Genomic DNA, 18,880 nt, shown 5'->3' with positions numbered 1-18,880 from the left:
TCCATATTTTGTTTCTAGGGTTCATGTTGATTCTTGATTGATTCTACATTAATCATAATCAAAATTACTTATACCTAATCTGGATCCTGATTCTGATTTCAATTACCTTGCTTAAAGGCAAATATAGGTGGATATTTTTTTATATACATAAAAAACTGAAGATCAATGAAGCCCTCATATGTTGTTTCTAATTCAATTTCATGAAATTATTTTAAATTCTCAAGCTATTTGGTATGAATTTTGCACCGAATTATAGAGAAATTGAAATCAAGTTGAATAGAAATCTCAAAACAGTGGAGAGGTCTATTTCACAAAATTTATTCCATTTGATTTCAAGTTGTTTCACGATTTCTCTTCTACTCTCTGTCTCTTTTTGGTTATATATGGACGAAACATCGTCTTGGGATTATAGTTCATAGCCCTCAAAGCTGTTATTATTAATATGGGAGAATGTTCTCTGTGCCGGGAGCGCAGGCTGCGCCCAGACACATGGGGGTGGACGCAATGACCACCCTGCCTCTTGAGTGGCAGGGCCATGTGTCTGGGCGCAGCCTACGCTGCGGCACAGAGAACATGAGCCCTATTAATATTATGAATATTATAACATTTTAAAGTTATTATCAAATGAATTTGTTATTCTTAAAATAGTTTTGGTTAATATATAATGACATAAAATTCTAACCAAAAGGAGCCATAGGGATAGGAGTGTCAAAATGCAAGCCAAATTGGTGAAACGGGCCAAGCTAGACCGAACCAAAACGTTATTCGATATGCTTTCGGAGTGGGTTGTAACAAATCTGAAGTGGATGGGCTGAAACATGCGCATTACAGCAAGGATGAGGCTGAAACCTGATTCAGATCCTTTACTGCCGAGCTGCCTGGCAGGACCCTACTGCCAAGACACAACAAGGTAGTAAATGATCGTCTTACCCCAACTAGGGCAAGGTGCTTGAGCAAGGGTCAGGCGGTCATTCCTTGCCTTGCTATGTCTTGGCAGTAGGGTCCTACCAGGCAGCTCGATAGTAGAGCATCCAAATTGGGCTGAAACCAGAAATTTTCCTTACGACTTTGCCCTTTTGCACACGGTTGGGGCTTGGGGCTTGGGGCTTGGGAGGGAAAACAAAGAAAAAGTTAAAGAAGAACAGGAGATCAACGGTGTGGATGTATGCGATCTGAGAACTTTAGACTTCGTGGGTTGTTCTTATTCCTCGAGTTGATCGTCTTGATCGGTACTGCCCCTAATATAATACAGGATTTCTCCTGAGAAAATCAAATAGGCAATTCCCCTATTTTTTTCCCCACTTTTGATTTTCTGCTCTGCTTTGAGTTTTACCAGCGAACGGTCTTTTTTTTTGTTGCTTTTTCTGGTTTCTCGGCTAAATCTGCCAAATGGAGGGACCTTAGCTCTTCTCCTGCTTTTCTTGCTCTCTACTTACATCCTCTACTTTGACTTTTAATCGATCTTCTTTTCTGCAACTGGTTCGCGTAATTTGTACAGGCAAGTTCTTTGATTCTTTTGACTCTCTCAATTCTGTTTCACTCTGTTACTTGAGTTGTTCCTGTTGAGATCTAACTATCCACTGGTTTGTTCCTGCTTTGTACGCAACATTTGTCTTTCTTTGAAGCTACTAGTATTTCCTTTTTTTTTTCTGCATTCGTTTTCCAGTTTAGGTCGTGGCACTGTGATTAGTTCAGGTTTTGAGCTCAACTGCTCTATTCACTAGTCCCGGAGGTTGCGTTCGACATACTTTACAGTGAATTGGGCTCTTAGCTTATAATTTTAAGTTTTGTTATCTGTTTCGTAATAGAAATTCGTTTTTGCTTTTCTTCCTTTGCGGGTTTATTCTTGGTTATCGTTTGTTGTTATACTCTGTTAGATAGAACTTTTAACGTCTTTCTCTGCAGAGCCCTTGTCTTTAATGCTGCTGGCTTTGTGGTTTTCTAATGCTTAGATCCGTACGGACGTGAGCTGTGTTCTGCTTTAATTGTTATTATTTTTTATATAATTTCCCAAGACAAAATAATCTGATGAGGTTAGATTTTTCGGATTTCTTCTTTGGTTTAGCTTTTATTCATGATGGGGGATTTTCTAAATCAAAGGGAGGTTTCATGAATAGAGCTGGAGCAGGAGAGTTCCTGTCGACGGGTTTTTGTTTTGGTAGCTTTTCCTTCAGCAACACATAATATTTATTCAATACAACGAGTTCTCTTCTACTTCTGTAGAAATAAACATTTGGTTGTCGGGACGGTAGAGCGCTAGAGGTCCTTAGCTTTCTTTGCATTTTCCCAGTAAGAACTTGGTTTAATTGCAAGCAGGTCCGCGAGGAAAGCTCTTACTTCTGGAAACGCCAACCTAATGTCTCCACCGTTGCTTGACGTAGTGGTAGGGCAACAGAATGTCTCACTTGTGGCTTCTTCGGCCTCTGGTGAGGGTAGCTGCCAGAATAACTCCGAATTAAAAGAGCGTAACTACATGGGATTCTCTGATTGTTCTTCAGTGGACAGCTCCGCAATCTCAAATATGTCCGAAGAAAAAAATAGCAGCCTGAATCTGAAAGCAACAGAACTAAGGCTTGGGCTTCCTGGATCCCCATCTCCCTCGAGGGATCCAGAGCTTTCCTTGCCGAGTTCCAGAAAACAAGATGAGAAGCCCTTGTTTCCTTTATTGACTTCAAATGATGGTATTCACTCTTCATCACAAAAGACTGCTGTTTTAGGAAACAAGAGATGGTTCTCTGAGGCCATGGATGGTTTTTCTGAAGTGAAAAGTGCTGCATTTACTGAAGGGAAGAATTGGATGTTTCCGGTTGCTTGCTCTGAATCAGAAACTGCCCAATCTGCACTTCAAGGGAAATTTTCTATTAATTCGGGTGTTAATGTTATGCTGTCACCTAAGGCTTGCCTGAACTCGGGGGTGAAATCTGTTTCTGTCAAGGAGCATCCTGGAGCTCAGCCAGCCATGTTGAAAGAAGCTGCCCCTGCTAAGGTATTACAGGAGAAGCCTCGTGCTGCCAATGATAACAACCATACCCGTAGTGGTGCTGCTAATAACAATAGCAGTCCGCCTGCTGCCAAGTAAGTGAATATTGCTTCAAAGAGGACTCTGATAAAATGGTTTTTGATTTAACTGTGTGAATTGTTCACTCATTTTCCATTGACGGCAGGGCTCAGGTAGTGGGTTGGCCACCTATTAGATCATTTAGGAAGAACAATTTGGCAACCACTTCAAAGAACAATGATGAAGTCGACGGGAAACCAGGACCTGGTGCTCTTTTCGTTAAGGTCAGCATGGATGGTGCTCCTTATTTGAGGAAGGTAGACCTCAGAACATACTCTGCATATCAAGAGCTCTCTTCTGCACTTGAGAAGATGTTCAGTTGTTTTACTATAGGTGAGCTATTTTATGGTCCCAATTTTGTAAAATCTCATCCGTAAAACTGTTCCTATGTGGATTTCTGTTTGAGTTGAGGTTGTAGTTCATGGAAAATACCCATATTAACATAGATCCAGTTATTTCTGTTTGCATATGATTTCAGGCCAGTGTGGTTCACATGGAGCTCCGGGGAGGGAGATGCTGAGTGAGAGTAAGCTGAAGGATCTTCTGCATGGGTCAGAAAATGTTCTTACCTATGAGGACAAGGATGGTGACTGGATGCTTGTGGGAGATGTCCCGTGGGAGTAAGCCCTGATCTATTCTATCTATTTTGTCTGCCTTAAAATTTGTCTTATGCTGTTTTGCATAGTTTATATGGTCCATCAGATAAAAATCAGAAAAAAAAATGTTCTGTTCCTGCCGATGTGCTCCATGAACATGAAGAATGCCATTCTATGTCTTCTCGTTTGCTTTTTAGGGCATCTTAATTTGTCAGTTTGTGACTTGTTCAATCCATGCAAGTGAGAGATTCTAGTTGCTGAAGGTACAAAATTCATCGTTTCTGTGCGCTATAAACTGCACCATTAGTAGTGAAGGTGTTCTTTGTGAAAGTGTGAAACACGATTTTAATTTTTCATAACATACATCTTAGATGATGCAAAGCATATCTTGGATGGCCATAAAACATTGGGCTGAGTTCCAATAAAGGAAACTAGTTGAATAGTAAGGATATGTTCCTGTATACCATGAGAATGGCATCTTAAGACAGTAAAATCTAAAATACATTTTTAAGTTATGCATAATACAGAAAAAGATTAAAAAGCAAGCAGAAGTTTGTTTTTTATCAGTTTGACTCAAGAAAGATAACAAAGAAGAGGGAAAGAGGGTTGATAAGACCTTTTTTATATAGGATTATAAAAAAAGTTCATTCATAGTATGGAGAAATACTGTACATTGTATGTGATCAATATGGACAAATTGAGAATGAATTCCTAACCGAAGACCATATCAAGGATGAAAAGTTATCATCGAGGCCAAGAATTAAATTCTTCACAAGCCACCGAGGATTATAATGCACTCTGCATGGTCTGGTCAAATACAGTTTTGGCTCAAGGGTGGGTTATAAACCATTGTTGTCAAAATGTGATGGAAGAGAGAATGGAGAAAGGGGATTTTCGAGTTTAACTAAGGTGATGGCTCAATAATTAAATTTAAGAATGATATGATGTAAGAAAAGAAAGAAAACTATAAATTTGTTGGTGTGTATATTATTGTAGCAGTCTGAAAACTTTTGTGAGTTGATCTAGTGGGTTTTGTAGTTGCAACTGAGTGTGGGTAATCAGGTAAAGTCATAGCCCTTGCTTAGTGGCAACTGTTGATTGATTTCAATATATAATTGAAGAGAAATATTTGCATGAGATGTAAGGATCCTGTACCGATATGTTTATTTTATGGATGCATGTTTCTGGCATTGCACCCCATAAGTCTTCTCTGCTTGCTAGCTATAACTGTCATGCGGTGTTTTGGTCAATTCTTTGTTTTTTTTTTTTGGTAAATCGGTCAATTCTTGAATACAATGGGCATTTTGTTTGCATCATAATCTAATAATTGATTAATTTTCCCAATCAGTCCGACTTACATGTTAATGTAATGATTTGAAAATTGGTTGAAAAAGCCAACTCTTTCTAGAACTATTTGAAAAATGAGACTTGAAAATACTAGGAGAAAATACAATTCTTGGTGGGCCATATGGTTGAGGTGGTCCACCAAATTTGATATGTGGCTTGTCATGGAAAACTGATCCACCTATGGTTATTGATCAAATCATCATTTCATACGGCAGAAATATAACTAGAGTGCTGGAAAACTTGTCCATATTTTATTACCAAAAATTTATGGCAAAATGTTTCTTGCAGGCTTGCATGCCTTTACCAAGAACCCATTCCTGCATGCCTACCAATTTTCAGCCATGTGGAAGGATGATTTGGCCGGATGACTATTGGGTTGTTTTGGGGCCTCCCTGATAGGCCACTTGTCGAATTTGGTGGTCCATCTCAGCCATATGGATCACCATGTATAGTTTTTTTCCTGTGTTTTTGCAACTTCAAATTCAATAATTCCCTTCAATGTAATGGCCTATTTTTTCAACGTCAAATTCAATCATTTCCTTCCATGTAATGGTATATCTTCCCTTGTCTGCCCATGCATCCCCTTGGTTATGGCACATAGGGTTTTTAGATTGGTCTGAAATTTTAACATATATAGATGATGATGAAGTGAACCATCCACCATATTTGGACCCCAACTTAACTGCCACATGGCAGGTGTTAAGGGTGTGTAGGAATTTGTTCTTTTTATGAGCATTCAGGCACTTTGTCCATTTGATGAATCAAAATTAATTGATGTTTGGTTGTAGAAGTTGATAGAACCATAAAGAGGGATGTGTGTAGAGCCCTTAAAAAACGTTGCCTTCTTGCAGTGCATTTTACATATGAATGAAAAAGCACCAAGAAAATCTCTCTCTCTCTCAGAGAAAAGAATGTACCTTTATTCTGCTGGCAATCGGATGAAGATGACCATGTTCAGAAAGTGGGTAAAAATGGAAGGCATGATACGGAGTTGATGTTTGCGTATTGTATAACCCAATTGTTTGGTTATCACCATAGTTGTCAAGGTGTTGCCTAGGTATCGGGCGGCTTTACCTGGATTGGCGCCTTGCCGGTGTCGTTGCAATTTTTGCTCTCCTTGACTGCCTTGGTTTGCCTAGCCGCCTTGACAACTATGGTTATCACAGCAGCTGGTAATTTTGTTTCCTAGCACTGGAGGTATGTTTCATGAATGACGGTATTATTCCCAAGTCTTGTGACTTAAAACAGCCAGTAGAGAGAGAGAGAGAGAGAGATCAAATCGGATAAGTGAATGTATCATTTGCCTTGTTCCCCTTAACCCCTACCCTTCCATAAATCACATGCAAAAGGCAATTTGTGTTGACCAACCTGCATTATGGGTAACAATGCTGACTTTTATTTTTGGACTCATGGCAGGATGTTTATTGATTCATGCAAAAGGTTGAGGATAATGAAGAGCTCTGATGCAATTGGCTTAGGTGCGCTTATTTTCCCTTTACTCTCCATTTTCTTTTGAGAGGTAGTCCCCATAAGAGCATTTCACTCTTTCCTGAGAACATATTGTTGTGTAGAGGAATACTTGCAACAAAATGAGAATAAGTTGTCCAATCAGCCTGTGTCATATGCATAGCACAGGTATGGGACCACATCCTTTTATTCCAGAAGCATGACACTCTTTTATTCCAGAAGCATGACAAGAAATATGATGAACTGAATATGAAAACGAATGTATGCTAGAACACATTAAATTTGAGTCTTTCAGAGTGTGTTCTTGATGTACTGTAAAGAAGCAGCTTTCTCTTGGGGGAGTTGTGCGGGTGTGAAATAGCGTTTCAGACATCTTGTAATTAAAGTTTGTTTTGTGCCTGCAGCTCCAAGGGCAATGGAGAAATGCCGGAACAGAAACTAGGTACCATGTCTAACATTATGGGTTGCTTCTCGCCAGCAATCCATGGTAGAAAGAATCCATTGGAGGAGTCAGGGGAGCAAATGGAGAAGAGTGAGGAGGGAATGGGGTGGCAGGATGGTAGACCTGGGTTACAAATGCCGAGTCTATTTATATTTGGTTTCCTGGTAATTCATGTTGCTTTCAATTGTCTAGAGCCCATCTTTACAATTATAAAACTAAGGATGCAACTGTTGGGCTTGGGAGGTACCTCTTTTAAGTAATTTTGTGCGTTGAGTTCTTGTTTTCCCACAAGAACATGCTAGCATAGAAAGTGGGTTTATGGTGGATGTGTGTGTACTGTTTGTTCTGCACTAAATGGTTCAGTTTCTTGTTAATTTGTTTTGTTCGAAACTTTGAATCGAAATCAAACCAATTATTAATTTGGTTTAAGTGGTTAAACCAAAATTGATTACGAATTGGTTTGATTTCTCGGTTCTTTATCAGTTTTGCTACCTTTACTTAACCAAAGCCTCATCTCTGACTTCTGAAATAAAAGATCTCCAGTTGTATTGAATAAGGTATCTTATGCTAAAAGCTTTCAACTTTTTTTCGCGGAGAAGCAAAGTTGACGGCTAATTGCTATGGGGACCAAAAATTAAAGTGAAAGGACAGATAAATCAGAAAATAGGGAATGGATCAAGAGAAAAATTGGATCAGACTCGAATGGTCCACTTAGAAAAAGAAAAAAAAAAAAAAAAAAAAAGTTTAAACCGTTCACCATTGAATGAGAGAGAGGACAATGGGGAAAAGGGGAAATAAGCTTAAATGGTGAAAGGAAGTATGAAAGAGGTGGGGTTAAAAACTTTTAGTTTTGTCAATTTTAGTGTATATGTGTTTAAAGAGGAGAGAGTATGTTAGTGTGAGATTCATATAGACAAAATATGAGACGTAGACAAAACGTGAGACGTAGGAAAGCATCCACACGCTAGCGTGTGGATGTACTAAATAAAAACTTCTCAAATGAAATCCCTTTTTTTTTGTGGCTTTAATAGAACAAAAGAATTTAATTGTAAACAGTAAAATATAACATGGTGTGTACTGCTTCCTTCCTAGAACTCATGGTTAATTTATCCATGGAATTATCTAATGATAGTTAGATTGGTCGCGCTATATGTAATTAACTCTTCCATCCAACGGTTAAAATTATCAGATCAATTCTCCACCGTCGTTTCCTTTTAAATCGCTGTGCTTTACGTGTGCTTCGCTAAACATTTCTTCTTTTTAGTTTTCTAAGGAGAGCGAACATCTTCTTACAGGTCGCTCACAACTGTCACTGCTATGTTCCCCATTTCTGGCAGCAGTGTGGGTAGTGGGGGCGGGGGAGGTTTTTAACGCTTTGCAAGCCTCGATCGCTCATCAGGTTCAGAGAATCTGTATCGTTAGACTGTGAGCCTGATGAGTGATGAGCCTTGCAAACAGTAATGAAGTTTTAGCATTCTCGACTGCCACTATCCGATTATGAATCCCGCAAAGTTATCGGTGAGTTCTCTCTCTCTCTCTCTCAATGATCTTTCAGAGTCCCTACTATTATTGCTGTCTGGTAGGCTATTCAGCTGGATGGTGCTCAATTCGCAACCATGGCATAAATCCTGAAGAGAAGCTGTTAGGTGTCTTAATAAAGATGACCGTCAACAAGTATTATTCTGAAAATTAACTTAATTATACAGTCCTGCGTTGGACACAGTTTTGATTTGATGAAATTTAGTTTCATTGTTTTCAATTAAAAAAAAGAAGTATTAAAGGTAATAGAAACGAAACCATGGGAAAAGAAAGTAATTTTAGGAATGAAACATTGACAGTCAGATGCATGAAGAGACAAGTCTGTCAGCCATGAAAAATTAACTTCAAACATCAATTATCTAGAATTATTTGTGCTGCACCCGTTCCCTGCCAGGAGGGGAGGGTGCATGAAGGGAGGGATATTGTTACAGTTGTAATTAGTTTATTTTGATTCTAGGGTTTCCAGGTTTTATACTCTCTCGATCCTAAGGTTCTTTTGCGTATGATTCTACTTTTAATTTTTTTTAGGTTGATCTTCATCTCCATTGATATTCCTGCCTTGGATTCCACCCCCCTAGGGCACTTATTTGACAGATCAGAGGATTGAAGTTCAGTCCAGTTGCTTGTCTCCACTATTTTCACATTTCTTAGCGACTTAGCTGTTGTGGGGCTTTGGTGAGGAAGGGTCAAAGTTTAGTGTTGTTGCTTGTCTCTATTGATCTCTTTTTTTTTATCTGAGATGATGGCTTCAAAGCTATTTCTCTTTTTAACTTGTTCACCACTTTTAATTGTATTCCTCTGTTACTCCTCTGTATTTAGCTTCCCAAACACCACTGCAGCCTTCAAATACCTCTCTTAGAGAATGTTTAAAGAACCCATTTGAGAAAACTAGCCCTTTCCAACTTCCAATTTATACAAGGGCATATGGATTCAGTTCCCAATTACAGCCCCTTCTATGATGAAGCAATGCTTGGAATTGAAGAGCAAGGGAAAAACATAGAGAAAATCAACTGATGGAGATGGTTCCCTGATAATCAGTGTTCTTTCAATCAGGATGTAATGAGGTTGATGTCTGCTTTGAGTTACATGGTACCAGAAGGAATCTCAGGTATCTTTCCTAATAAAGCTGCAGGCCATCCTGATGGGTTCCTTGGTTCTTAAATGAGTCCAAGATGGATTTATTCAATCCACTAAACTGCCACCTTATACTTAATAGCACCACTTACAATGAGTTCCATATATGACAGACTTGTATATTTATCAACTATTAGTAGTAGCATTCAGCATTCTCTCTGTACATGAATGCTTATTCATGTTTGCTTCGTAGATGATCCTTTGTGGAGATTTTCTCTCTTTGGGCTAGAGAGTTGGGAGCTTGTTTAGATAGATGAGGACGCTTTGTCTTAGGCATATGTGGTTGGTTCAGAAGGCCCTTGCCCACCGATTTATTTTTATCCCTCCACTTCCATTCTGGGAGTCCAGAACTCTAAAGCATTGGTTGGTTTGTCATCCTTAAATTTTGAGCGTCCAAGCTTCTGGATGAGAGTCATTGTCGTTGATTCGTGACATTTGATCTTATAGCTTTTTACCTGATGAATAGCTACCTTTGTTTATTTCTTTGCCTTTCATTTCATTTCTTGATTATGTTCCTGAACTTTTGTGGTCTATAATACCTTTTTTGTGGCCTTACCATTGATTCATTATAAGCTTTGCTCATGCAGAAATTTGTCCTATATTGGGATTCTAAAACTTAAAATATGAGATGCAATTGTATTGTCAATTATGTACTTTTCATTGTTATTGCATTGAATAAAACAATGGGTTGACCAGGAAGCACTGTGTAAACTGGGAACAAGTTGAGATATGGGTGGTCAAAGGAGATTTTATAAATAGAACGAATACGTTGTTTAACTAAGGCTACATTTGGTTGCCTTCTAGAAAGAAATATTTCATTAATAATTCTCATAGTATTTGTGTGAAGAAGTTGATCTATAAAAATGGTGAGTGATACTGGTTTTTATAAGATTAATCAGTAAAATGGTAATCTCACACTTGAATGAAATAAAACCATTTCTATCATTTAGTCATACTTGGTGATGAATTAAAATAGGTTCATTTTTGGTTGTGATGAATGAAAAGGAGTCCATTTTTGGTAGTCTAGGCTGAGGGTTATACTTGGTTTGGTGCAGTGTTGGAGTTTGATCAGTTGTGAGGTCCAGCTACAGCTGCTGAAAATTTCTGTTGTATTTGGTAATGCAGATAAAACACATGATTGTGCTTGTTTTAGTGGAAATAAGTTTTGGGTTGGATTATATGTGTGTTGGGCCTTTGGACAAATGGGCTACTTTAATAGGATTAAAATATAGGTAGGAGCTAGGAATACTGAATTACTTAATTAGTTTAGTTAGTCCTTATTTGGACCAATTTCTTTTGTTAATTCAGTTTCCTAGTCAGTTTATTTTACCTTATCAGTTCAGGATTGGTTTAGGCCTTTCCTTTTTTGAGTTTGAGTATGTTTTTGAGTCTTTTATATAAATTTCAAAGGGACCACAGCCCTACCCACGAATCCGATGAATGAATTATGGCTTTTGCCTCCACTGTTTTGTGAGATTCAGAATAACTTGCTATAAGATACAGTGAGGCTCTTGGTGAAATGCTAAGAAAGGCTTGGTGATGCAGTATCATTATCATAGTTGGACCGGCATTACTTGTTCTGGAAACCCAGACCTAAACGACCGGTCTTAAAAGTAGATATTGGTCCATTGGGGGTTGATAGGAGATATTATTGTTATCTTTTACTTTATTCTGTTTATTTTAGAAAGTTGTATAACGTAGGATAGTTTCTGATTTCCTTGTTTGGGTTAGTTTTCTAGTTTGAGAGTAGTTTTTATTTCCTGTTTTGGGTTGATGTTTTTTATTATTATTTATATGCATGTAACCTATGATGGAATAGGAATTGAATGAACGAGTTTATGGCAGCTGGTTTGTGTTGAAGATCCCTGATAGAGTCGAATGATCTCATTTTCTTAAACCCCCTTGTGTACCCTGTTTTAACGGTCCTACAGCCCCTTAAAAATTGGTATTGATATCTCCCAGCCTTTCCCATTAGTCTTAAGATTCTGGTTGTAGGACACCCATCCATGTGCTACTCAATCTACCAAATTTGAGGCTGAGAGGACTTGAGGATTTGGAGTTCCGAATCATCTCGTGTTGCTGGTTTAGTGCCTTCCGCCTGGTTAAATTTACTGTTTGTTCTGGTACCTGTTAGCCGATTATTAGAGGCCTGGGTGTGAGGATTGATCGCCTAAAATTTCAGACAAACCATGGTTGTGTGAAAGAGGTTGAACACCTGAACCCATTCTGGTTTACCAGCCTTGCTCTTGTTCAAGAGGTTGAAGAGAACCTCCCACGACATGAGTTAAAAACCCTATTGTGCATAATTATATAACAACCCCTCTACTTCTTAGTTATTGTATTAATTCCCATCTTTATTTTAATTTTCACAAAAATTCACTTCAATAGTTAATTCCACTTAAGTCCCAAAATTTGCTTTCTCTTTGCTTGTGAATCCAAAACTTCTAATTATTTACATAATTCTATTATTCTTAAATTTTGAGCTATTTATCACTTGGGTGGGACTATAGCGATCCCAAACAGGGTTTTGTGACCCGGGATTGCATCACTTGATGGGATTCCAAGCTAGGTAATGCAATCCTAAGTCAAAACCCTACTTTGAGATCGCTATTGGCTCACTCAAGTGATGAATGGCTCAAAATTTAAAGGTAATGGCAATTCTATTATTTTGGAGACAAATCAAGCCCTTAAGAGTTAGGTCATAGAATGTGGGACTATGTCATTCTGGAAATCAACTCGTGAAGGAGAATAATTAGAAACAAACTTAAGAATATAGGGGCTTTTAGGTAAATATGGAAAATAGGATTTATTAATATCATGGGAGATTATCTGCGACCTCTCGACCAGGAGCGTATTGGTAAACAAGAATGGGTTCTGGTGTTCAAACTCAAGCAAAGAGGCTCAAATGAATGAAGGGGCCTCTGTTCAACATAATCATCATTTAAGACTGTCAACTCAAGATGAATGAAGGGGGATGTATTGAGTTGATGTTGATATTCCTGCTGAGTTGAGACCCACCGAGTTTATGATGTTGTAGTTTTCAATACTGGTACTGGTAAGCCTTCTCCTACAGCTAATTTACAATGAGAAATAATTCATTTCTTAAAGTTTAGTATAATAACAACAACAAAACTCAGCCTTATCCCAACTTAATGGGGTCGGCTACATAGATCCAAACACCACAAAGGGAAACTGAATTCTAACAAAAAGAATGGGTAAAGAGAAGAGAAATGGAAAATGGCAAATGTCAAATGAAAGACACAATAAGAAAGAAGAAAGATAAAAAGATAATAAGAGGGAAGAAGCCCAACCCAGCACGGCAGGGGAAACACAGCTAAACAGGGTCAAAGTTTAGTATAATATGTTCATTATATACACGTATCAATGTCTGCTTTGATTCATTATTGGCTAGTCATCAGGGAGTGGGCCATCTGAGTGACCTCACAAATTGATTGTGATCACCAACAGAATCACCTTCATGTGGCAAAGGGATCTAAATAGCCTGTTACCTTAAATTCTGTTTTATTTCTCATGGAGAACAACTATAGCTATCTCTCGTAGAGAATAACCATGAGCGTCATGACTCATGATAGAGTGACTATTGGTTCGTGTCTCTGCTCTTAATATGCATACCAGATTAGACAGACTTGCATCCCTTCTTTTTAAAATGCTATATTACCAAATCACTGTATCTTCAGGGGATGTTTTACCACCTTGTCCCAACAATGATAGGTCTTGGAAGTCTAATAGCTTTCTCTCATGTTAGTTATTAACACATTGTAACATGTTGATAGACTTGAAAAGTTTGCTAATGTCGGTCTGGATCAGGTGAGAATTTGATATGTTTCAAAGAAACACATATTGTCTGGTATTGGAATGGACACTCGATAATTCCCACACTCAGAATATTAGATGAACTTTGAGTTGCCATTAGGAGTATTGTCTCTTACATACAATGTGAATTGTGAAGTGCCTAATGGGGTTTTTAAGTTCTGATGTTTGCAGTCCCCAAGGCATTTTTATGGTGGTGAGAGAAATCAAAATGGTAGTTGCTTATTCAGTAAGTCTCTTGAAGAAAGTCATGTGAAAACTGATCATCACCCTTCTCTTCTTTTTATTACAGAGCAAGTGCTGTTGTTATGAGGAAACATTTCCTATCTAATGCTATATCCTTCTATTTTTGTCTTTTAAAGCTTTACACATGATAACTGGGTTGTTAACTTGATAGTCCTGTTAGCCACTAGTTGGATTCACCACTACTGAACCTTATGTTATTTGGAATTATCCTGACTGTCTGATATATGAAACAAGTTTTCATGGCAGAAGGGCAGCAATGAAGATTTGATTAATGAGATTTCATGCCCATTTCGATCTATATCATCAAAGAGTGTTTTTCCTCTTTCTCCCTTACCAGTGGTAGTTACTCCCGTGTATGGTTCAATATTGTGGGTTCATTAGCTAGACAACTGAATTTCTGGCCATGTAAATCTGGATGGTTGGCATAACATCTGGATGTTTTAGGTCACTGATTCAACCAACGTTGGACTTCCATGTCTCACATGAGTTCAGTCGGCACTCTGAAGTCTAATACAGTTGTTGATGCTGCTTCTGTTCCAATTCTGGGGGTCATGCCCGGTCTAAGCTGGATCCTAACAATTGGTCAGATCAACAATCACACTGTAGTTGTCTCTGGATGATGGCAGGGGAACCAATTTCTGTGGAAAAATCAGTCAGATATGCAACAGCTTAACATGTGGTTTGCTTCCAGCAACGAAGTAAATATGGAAGCAAGATTAGTAAGCCATCTGATTGAGGAAGCATTACAGGGCACAGACATCAATCTGCTTGAACCATAACCCATTAGAATGAGCTCCGAGCAGATGCTCATCAAGCAATTTGGTTAGAAGGGAAGGATGCACAGTCTGTGTCTGGGATCAAGGCTGTATGCATTGGTGCCTACCGGGTGTGTCTGACACATGGATCAATATCTTGTCAGTGATGAATTGATGATCAGGTGTAGATTAGAAACTGATTTTACATGTTTCCCACTTTTGGGGGTTTTCAAGTTCTTATTTGGGTCATTACAGACCTGGTTGACTGATGTTTATAATTTTTGCCAGTAAAATGAACAAGAAAAGAATGCAATTTCTCTTTTCTTTTACGATACAAATGATGTACTTGCAATCTTAACACTGAATGAACAAGAATACAAAAAGTATAGGACCCGATCCAATCGACTAAACACCTTGGTTGCTGATGCACACAGGTCCAAGTGGTCTCATGATTTGTTTTCAAAAACCCGATGGTTTGTCTTTTCTCTGAAGGTAAAACCCGATGGCATTAGTACCAACAAAATCTTCCCCTGAAGACTACACTGAGGACATGAGGAACAGGCCTGGAGGTAAAATCCACATGAAAAATGTTGGATCAACCTATTCAGAATCATAGTTAGCTTTCACTATGAACATGCTGTGCGTGCATTATTCTATATTTACCGCATCAGCCACTCAGGGGTTTCAGTTAGTCATTTGTACAAGTCCAAGTATTCCTGCGACTTCCTATTGGGGTTGTCTTTTGACTTGAGGGCACCAAACACTTGAATATTCCATTTTTATCCACTGTGGTTTATACTTTATAAAGCTAGCAGTCTATATAGAAGAACTCAAGAGGAGTCACAGCTTGAAATTAACTTGCCACTCATCCAACCAGAATCCCATCCAAAAGCCCTTGCTAGGTGTGTTTGCAACTTTTTCCATTAATTTGCCGTAGTGATTCATGTTATATTCCAAACTTATACTCCATTAAGACCATTTAACAAGCTCTTTGTGTACCAGTTGCTGTCATTCCTGTTATATAAGCTAAGTCTTCACTCTAGCTTGCAATGGATTAGATAGAAGTTTTTCTTGCTTGTTTAAACCAAAATCATTTGGCATTCCAAATTTTCTTGTTCTCCCCTGAAAGGCACATTGCTTAGAAATTTGGAAACAAGTACAAAATGTCTTGCTTTCATTTGATAAGATCCTTATTTTGGTAAAGCTACACTAGACAAATGAAAACTTTAATATGAATTTAAGGTTTGAAACATCAGTTCCTTGAAACTTTGGCCAATAAAATTTTGTCTTTTTTCTCTCTTTAATTTCAGAATACAATATGATCCTGTTTATGCTAAAGAAGTCATTTTGCTGTAAGCTATGTACCATAAGTGCAAATACATCCTTGCTTTTCAGTTGTGTGATTCCATGATCTCATTAAACGACTTTGGCTCTAATGTCCAAATCAGTTTGGGTAATGTTTAGGATTTGTACCTACTCAAATCCTTTACTCATTGTGGGAAGATTTGCTGATATATATTCCATCTGAAGTGGAAACACAGTAATTGAAAACAATGATATTGCATTTGAATCTCATAACATGTTATCCTCCTGGGTTCCTTATCACATTATTCATTGGGTCCATTACTGCCTCTTTTTTAGTTGCTTGATATGATGAGTCAATTTTTATATAGACTTGATGATTGTGCCTTTTTTAATCTTTCCCATTACAAAGTTCCAACACTAATCTTGTTTTTTTTTTTTTTTTGTTTTTGTTTTTATTGGTAGTTACCTCCATTAGTAGTGTTGGTGGATCATATACTTTGAAATCATGATTTTCAAGTTTTTATCTGCTCAATACTCATGAGTGCAATGTGGAAACATAGATTACCTAACTTTAGCACTTTGGTTTATTCTAATATGGTATGCTGACATGTTTACTTGAATTCAATCATGTAGCATTGTTTGGTGTTTTGACCTTTTGTCTTTGTCTGAGGAATCAAATTTCTTCCAAATCCCAACCATTATATCCTTCATTCCAAATTTTTTTTTTAAAGCACTCAAATCTTTCTGAAGCAGTAACATTTATAGTAAACCTAACTCAGCCTGGTATTCTTTATTTCAGCTTAGTGCGCCTTTTTGAAAATTAGTTGATAGGGGCAGACACACTTTAATGGTTTTTTATTTACTAAATAATAATAATAATGCGGCCACTGTAAGAAAGAAATCTAGATTTTGTTAAACATTTAATATCCATAATGATGAATGTTCTTCTTCTAATTATTCCTTGTGGGTGACACTAATCTCGCGAATAAGTGAGAATAATCTATGACTATAACTCACCTTTTTGTTGTTCTCATTTATTTAGTTGTTGTTGTCAATGGACTTGGTGTCACTCTCACCTGGATTAGTGCCAAATTAGTTTATATTTTGCAGCCCTCAAGCCCTTCAAAAATCAAAAGCTAGCCTAGTAGTAGTAGCCTAATTAGGGTGTTTCATTTCCAGTAAAGCATCCACTAATCTCTGTTTACTGTTTAGAGTTTCTAATTTTTTTTTCTTTTCCATTTTAGTGTTCAAATTCAAGTTACAAAAAATGGGGGAAAGAAGTTACTAGCAGGGGGGGGGGTTTAGAACCTCCTGGCTTGAATCCAAGATCTCCTGGTAGGACAGGTTTTAGTGTTCCACACACTACCAACTGCGGTAGAAACTTGTTTTCAACAGTAAAGGTGTCAATCAGTTCGTTTAGACTGAATCGATCTTGGTGTGGGAATGGTAAATCCAAAACCAAACTAATAAAATAAAGTTTAGTTTCGATTATGTTTGTTTTTGGATTCTTATTGATTTGTTATCCGGTTGGGTTTGACATATATATGTATACATAATTCTGAAAAAAAATATGTTTTTTTTTACTGAATTTCGGGTTAGTAATGTTGTATCAATTTCTTATCGGTATGGTTACGGTTTTGGTCCAATTTTGGTTTGGTTTTATGTTAGGTCGGTTTCAGTTTTGTGTGGTTCAGGCTTATTTGATTTGGTTCGGTTTGCATTTTTTGACATACCAGAAGGTGTGTTTTAGTAATTTGATTGAGGAAACAAGGGTTGTTTCGTAAACTAAGCGGAAGGTACTGGTAGAGGATATGGAGGATTATGGAATCTGAGTCACAGAACAACAAACCCTAGAGACTGGAAGGGTATAGGAAAATTTTTTGGACAAGACTGCGCTATGTCGTTGCAGAAAAATCTCATTCATCTCTGTTCTCAGCCCTCTTCTTGCTTGGCCACAAGATCGAAGCACCTCTTCAGAGCAAATACGACCTGATTGATTCTCTCACTCAAAGCTCATCAAAACTAAATCCACCTCCGATGGCCTTCAGAGCTCCTTTCTTTTACCCCCAAATCCTCCCACAACCTCACAAATTACCAGTTCCGCACTTCCCCTTTCCTTCAATAACGCTTCTCAATGACAGTGTTAAAAGAGGGAAGATCATGATTCCCCGTGCCAAAGGCATCGGTGATGCTGAACTCGCCGCAGAATTGGCAGAAGGGGTGGCCAGGAGAAACAGCCATTCGGTAACGAGGAAGGAGGCAATGAAGAAGAGTAGACAACTCTTATTTGAAGAACTCTGTAATTACCTTAAATTGACGGCGGAAGAGGTTAAGAAGAGGTGGAGAAAGGTGGAGGAGGAAGAGAAGATGTCCGTGGTGCAAGGTTTTGTCTCTGAGTGGGGAGTTGCTTTCCATCCCTTGTCGTCAAGGTCTGTTAAGGAAATGGTGGAAGAGCATTTGGCCGACGAAGAGAACCCCTCCCCCATTTCTGACAATTCTTTCATCTTCCCTGGTTTGAGGAGGATAATGGGTCTCTAACCCTATCCTTGTAGTAAACACTTTTCTTGCTCATTTCTGAATCTAATCATTTTTCCTTCCTCTTTCTTATAGATTTGTTGGTGAAATTTAAGTTTTTTTTCCTTCTGAAGATCATAGATTTTCCTTTTGATTCGAGCTATATTTTTCCAATCATGTGGAAGTGTGAAACCCTCTCTTTACTGTTTGGGGACCGATTATATACTATGAACTTCATGATTAGAGTATTGACTCTATTGAGGAACCCTAACTCCCAACTCAATCTAAAATGATTTTTGGTTTGGCGGTTGCCAGGGTTAGGGTTAAAAAACCCGGCATCTGTATCCGGTTCGCTTTTGATCCAGACCAATTCGGGAATTGGTATATTCCAAGCATATATAGGGATTTTCCACGAGCCGAATTGGGGAGAATCGGTTGATCTCCAATTCTTAAGGCTGTCGGTATGAAGTTTTATTAGATGGTTTATTTGTTAGCACAAATATTCCAAGAACACTAGACTCGGTCCTCAGATTGTGAAAGCTCGTCAAAAGATTGGTTGGAATTGAAATTGGTCAGTATCGATAACGATCTGAATTAGCTGATTCACCAATTCAATTTTCGATTCTTGAAACAATGGATACATATG

General features: G+C 38.1%; 2 protein-coding genes across 2 annotated transcripts; both read left to right on the top strand.

Annotated features, from left to right (window-relative positions):
* The first annotated feature begins 1,295 nt into the window (after nucleotides 1-1,295).
* Nucleotides 1,296-7,256, top strand: LOC122658865 (auxin-responsive protein IAA9-like). The gene is made up of 6 exons (XM_043854002.1): nucleotides 1,296-1,502; nucleotides 2,317-3,075; nucleotides 3,165-3,391; nucleotides 3,537-3,678; nucleotides 6,418-6,479; nucleotides 6,873-7,256. Exons 2-6 carry the CDS (start codon nucleotides 2,357-2,359, stop codon nucleotides 6,908-6,910), a joined length of 1,188 nt encoding a protein of 395 aa, XP_043709937.1. The 5' UTR covers nucleotides 1,296-1,502; nucleotides 2,317-2,356; the 3' UTR covers nucleotides 6,911-7,256.
* A 10,501-nt stretch (nucleotides 7,257-17,757) lies between these two features.
* LOC122658178 lies at nucleotides 17,758-18,258 on the top strand. Its single transcript, XM_043853090.1, has one exon. It carries the CDS (start codon nucleotides 17,758-17,760, stop codon nucleotides 18,256-18,258), a length of 501 nt encoding a protein of 166 aa, XP_043709025.1.
* The last annotated feature ends 622 nt before the right edge of the window (nucleotides 18,259-18,880 follow it).

Source organism: Telopea speciosissima, chromosome 4, assembly GCF_018873765.1.
Source record: "Telopea speciosissima isolate NSW1024214 ecotype Mountain lineage chromosome 4, Tspe_v1, whole genome shotgun sequence".
Taxonomy (NCBI): Eukaryota; Viridiplantae; Streptophyta; class Magnoliopsida; order Proteales; family Proteaceae; genus Telopea; species Telopea speciosissima.
This window is presented reverse-complemented; position numbering and strand designations above follow the sequence as displayed.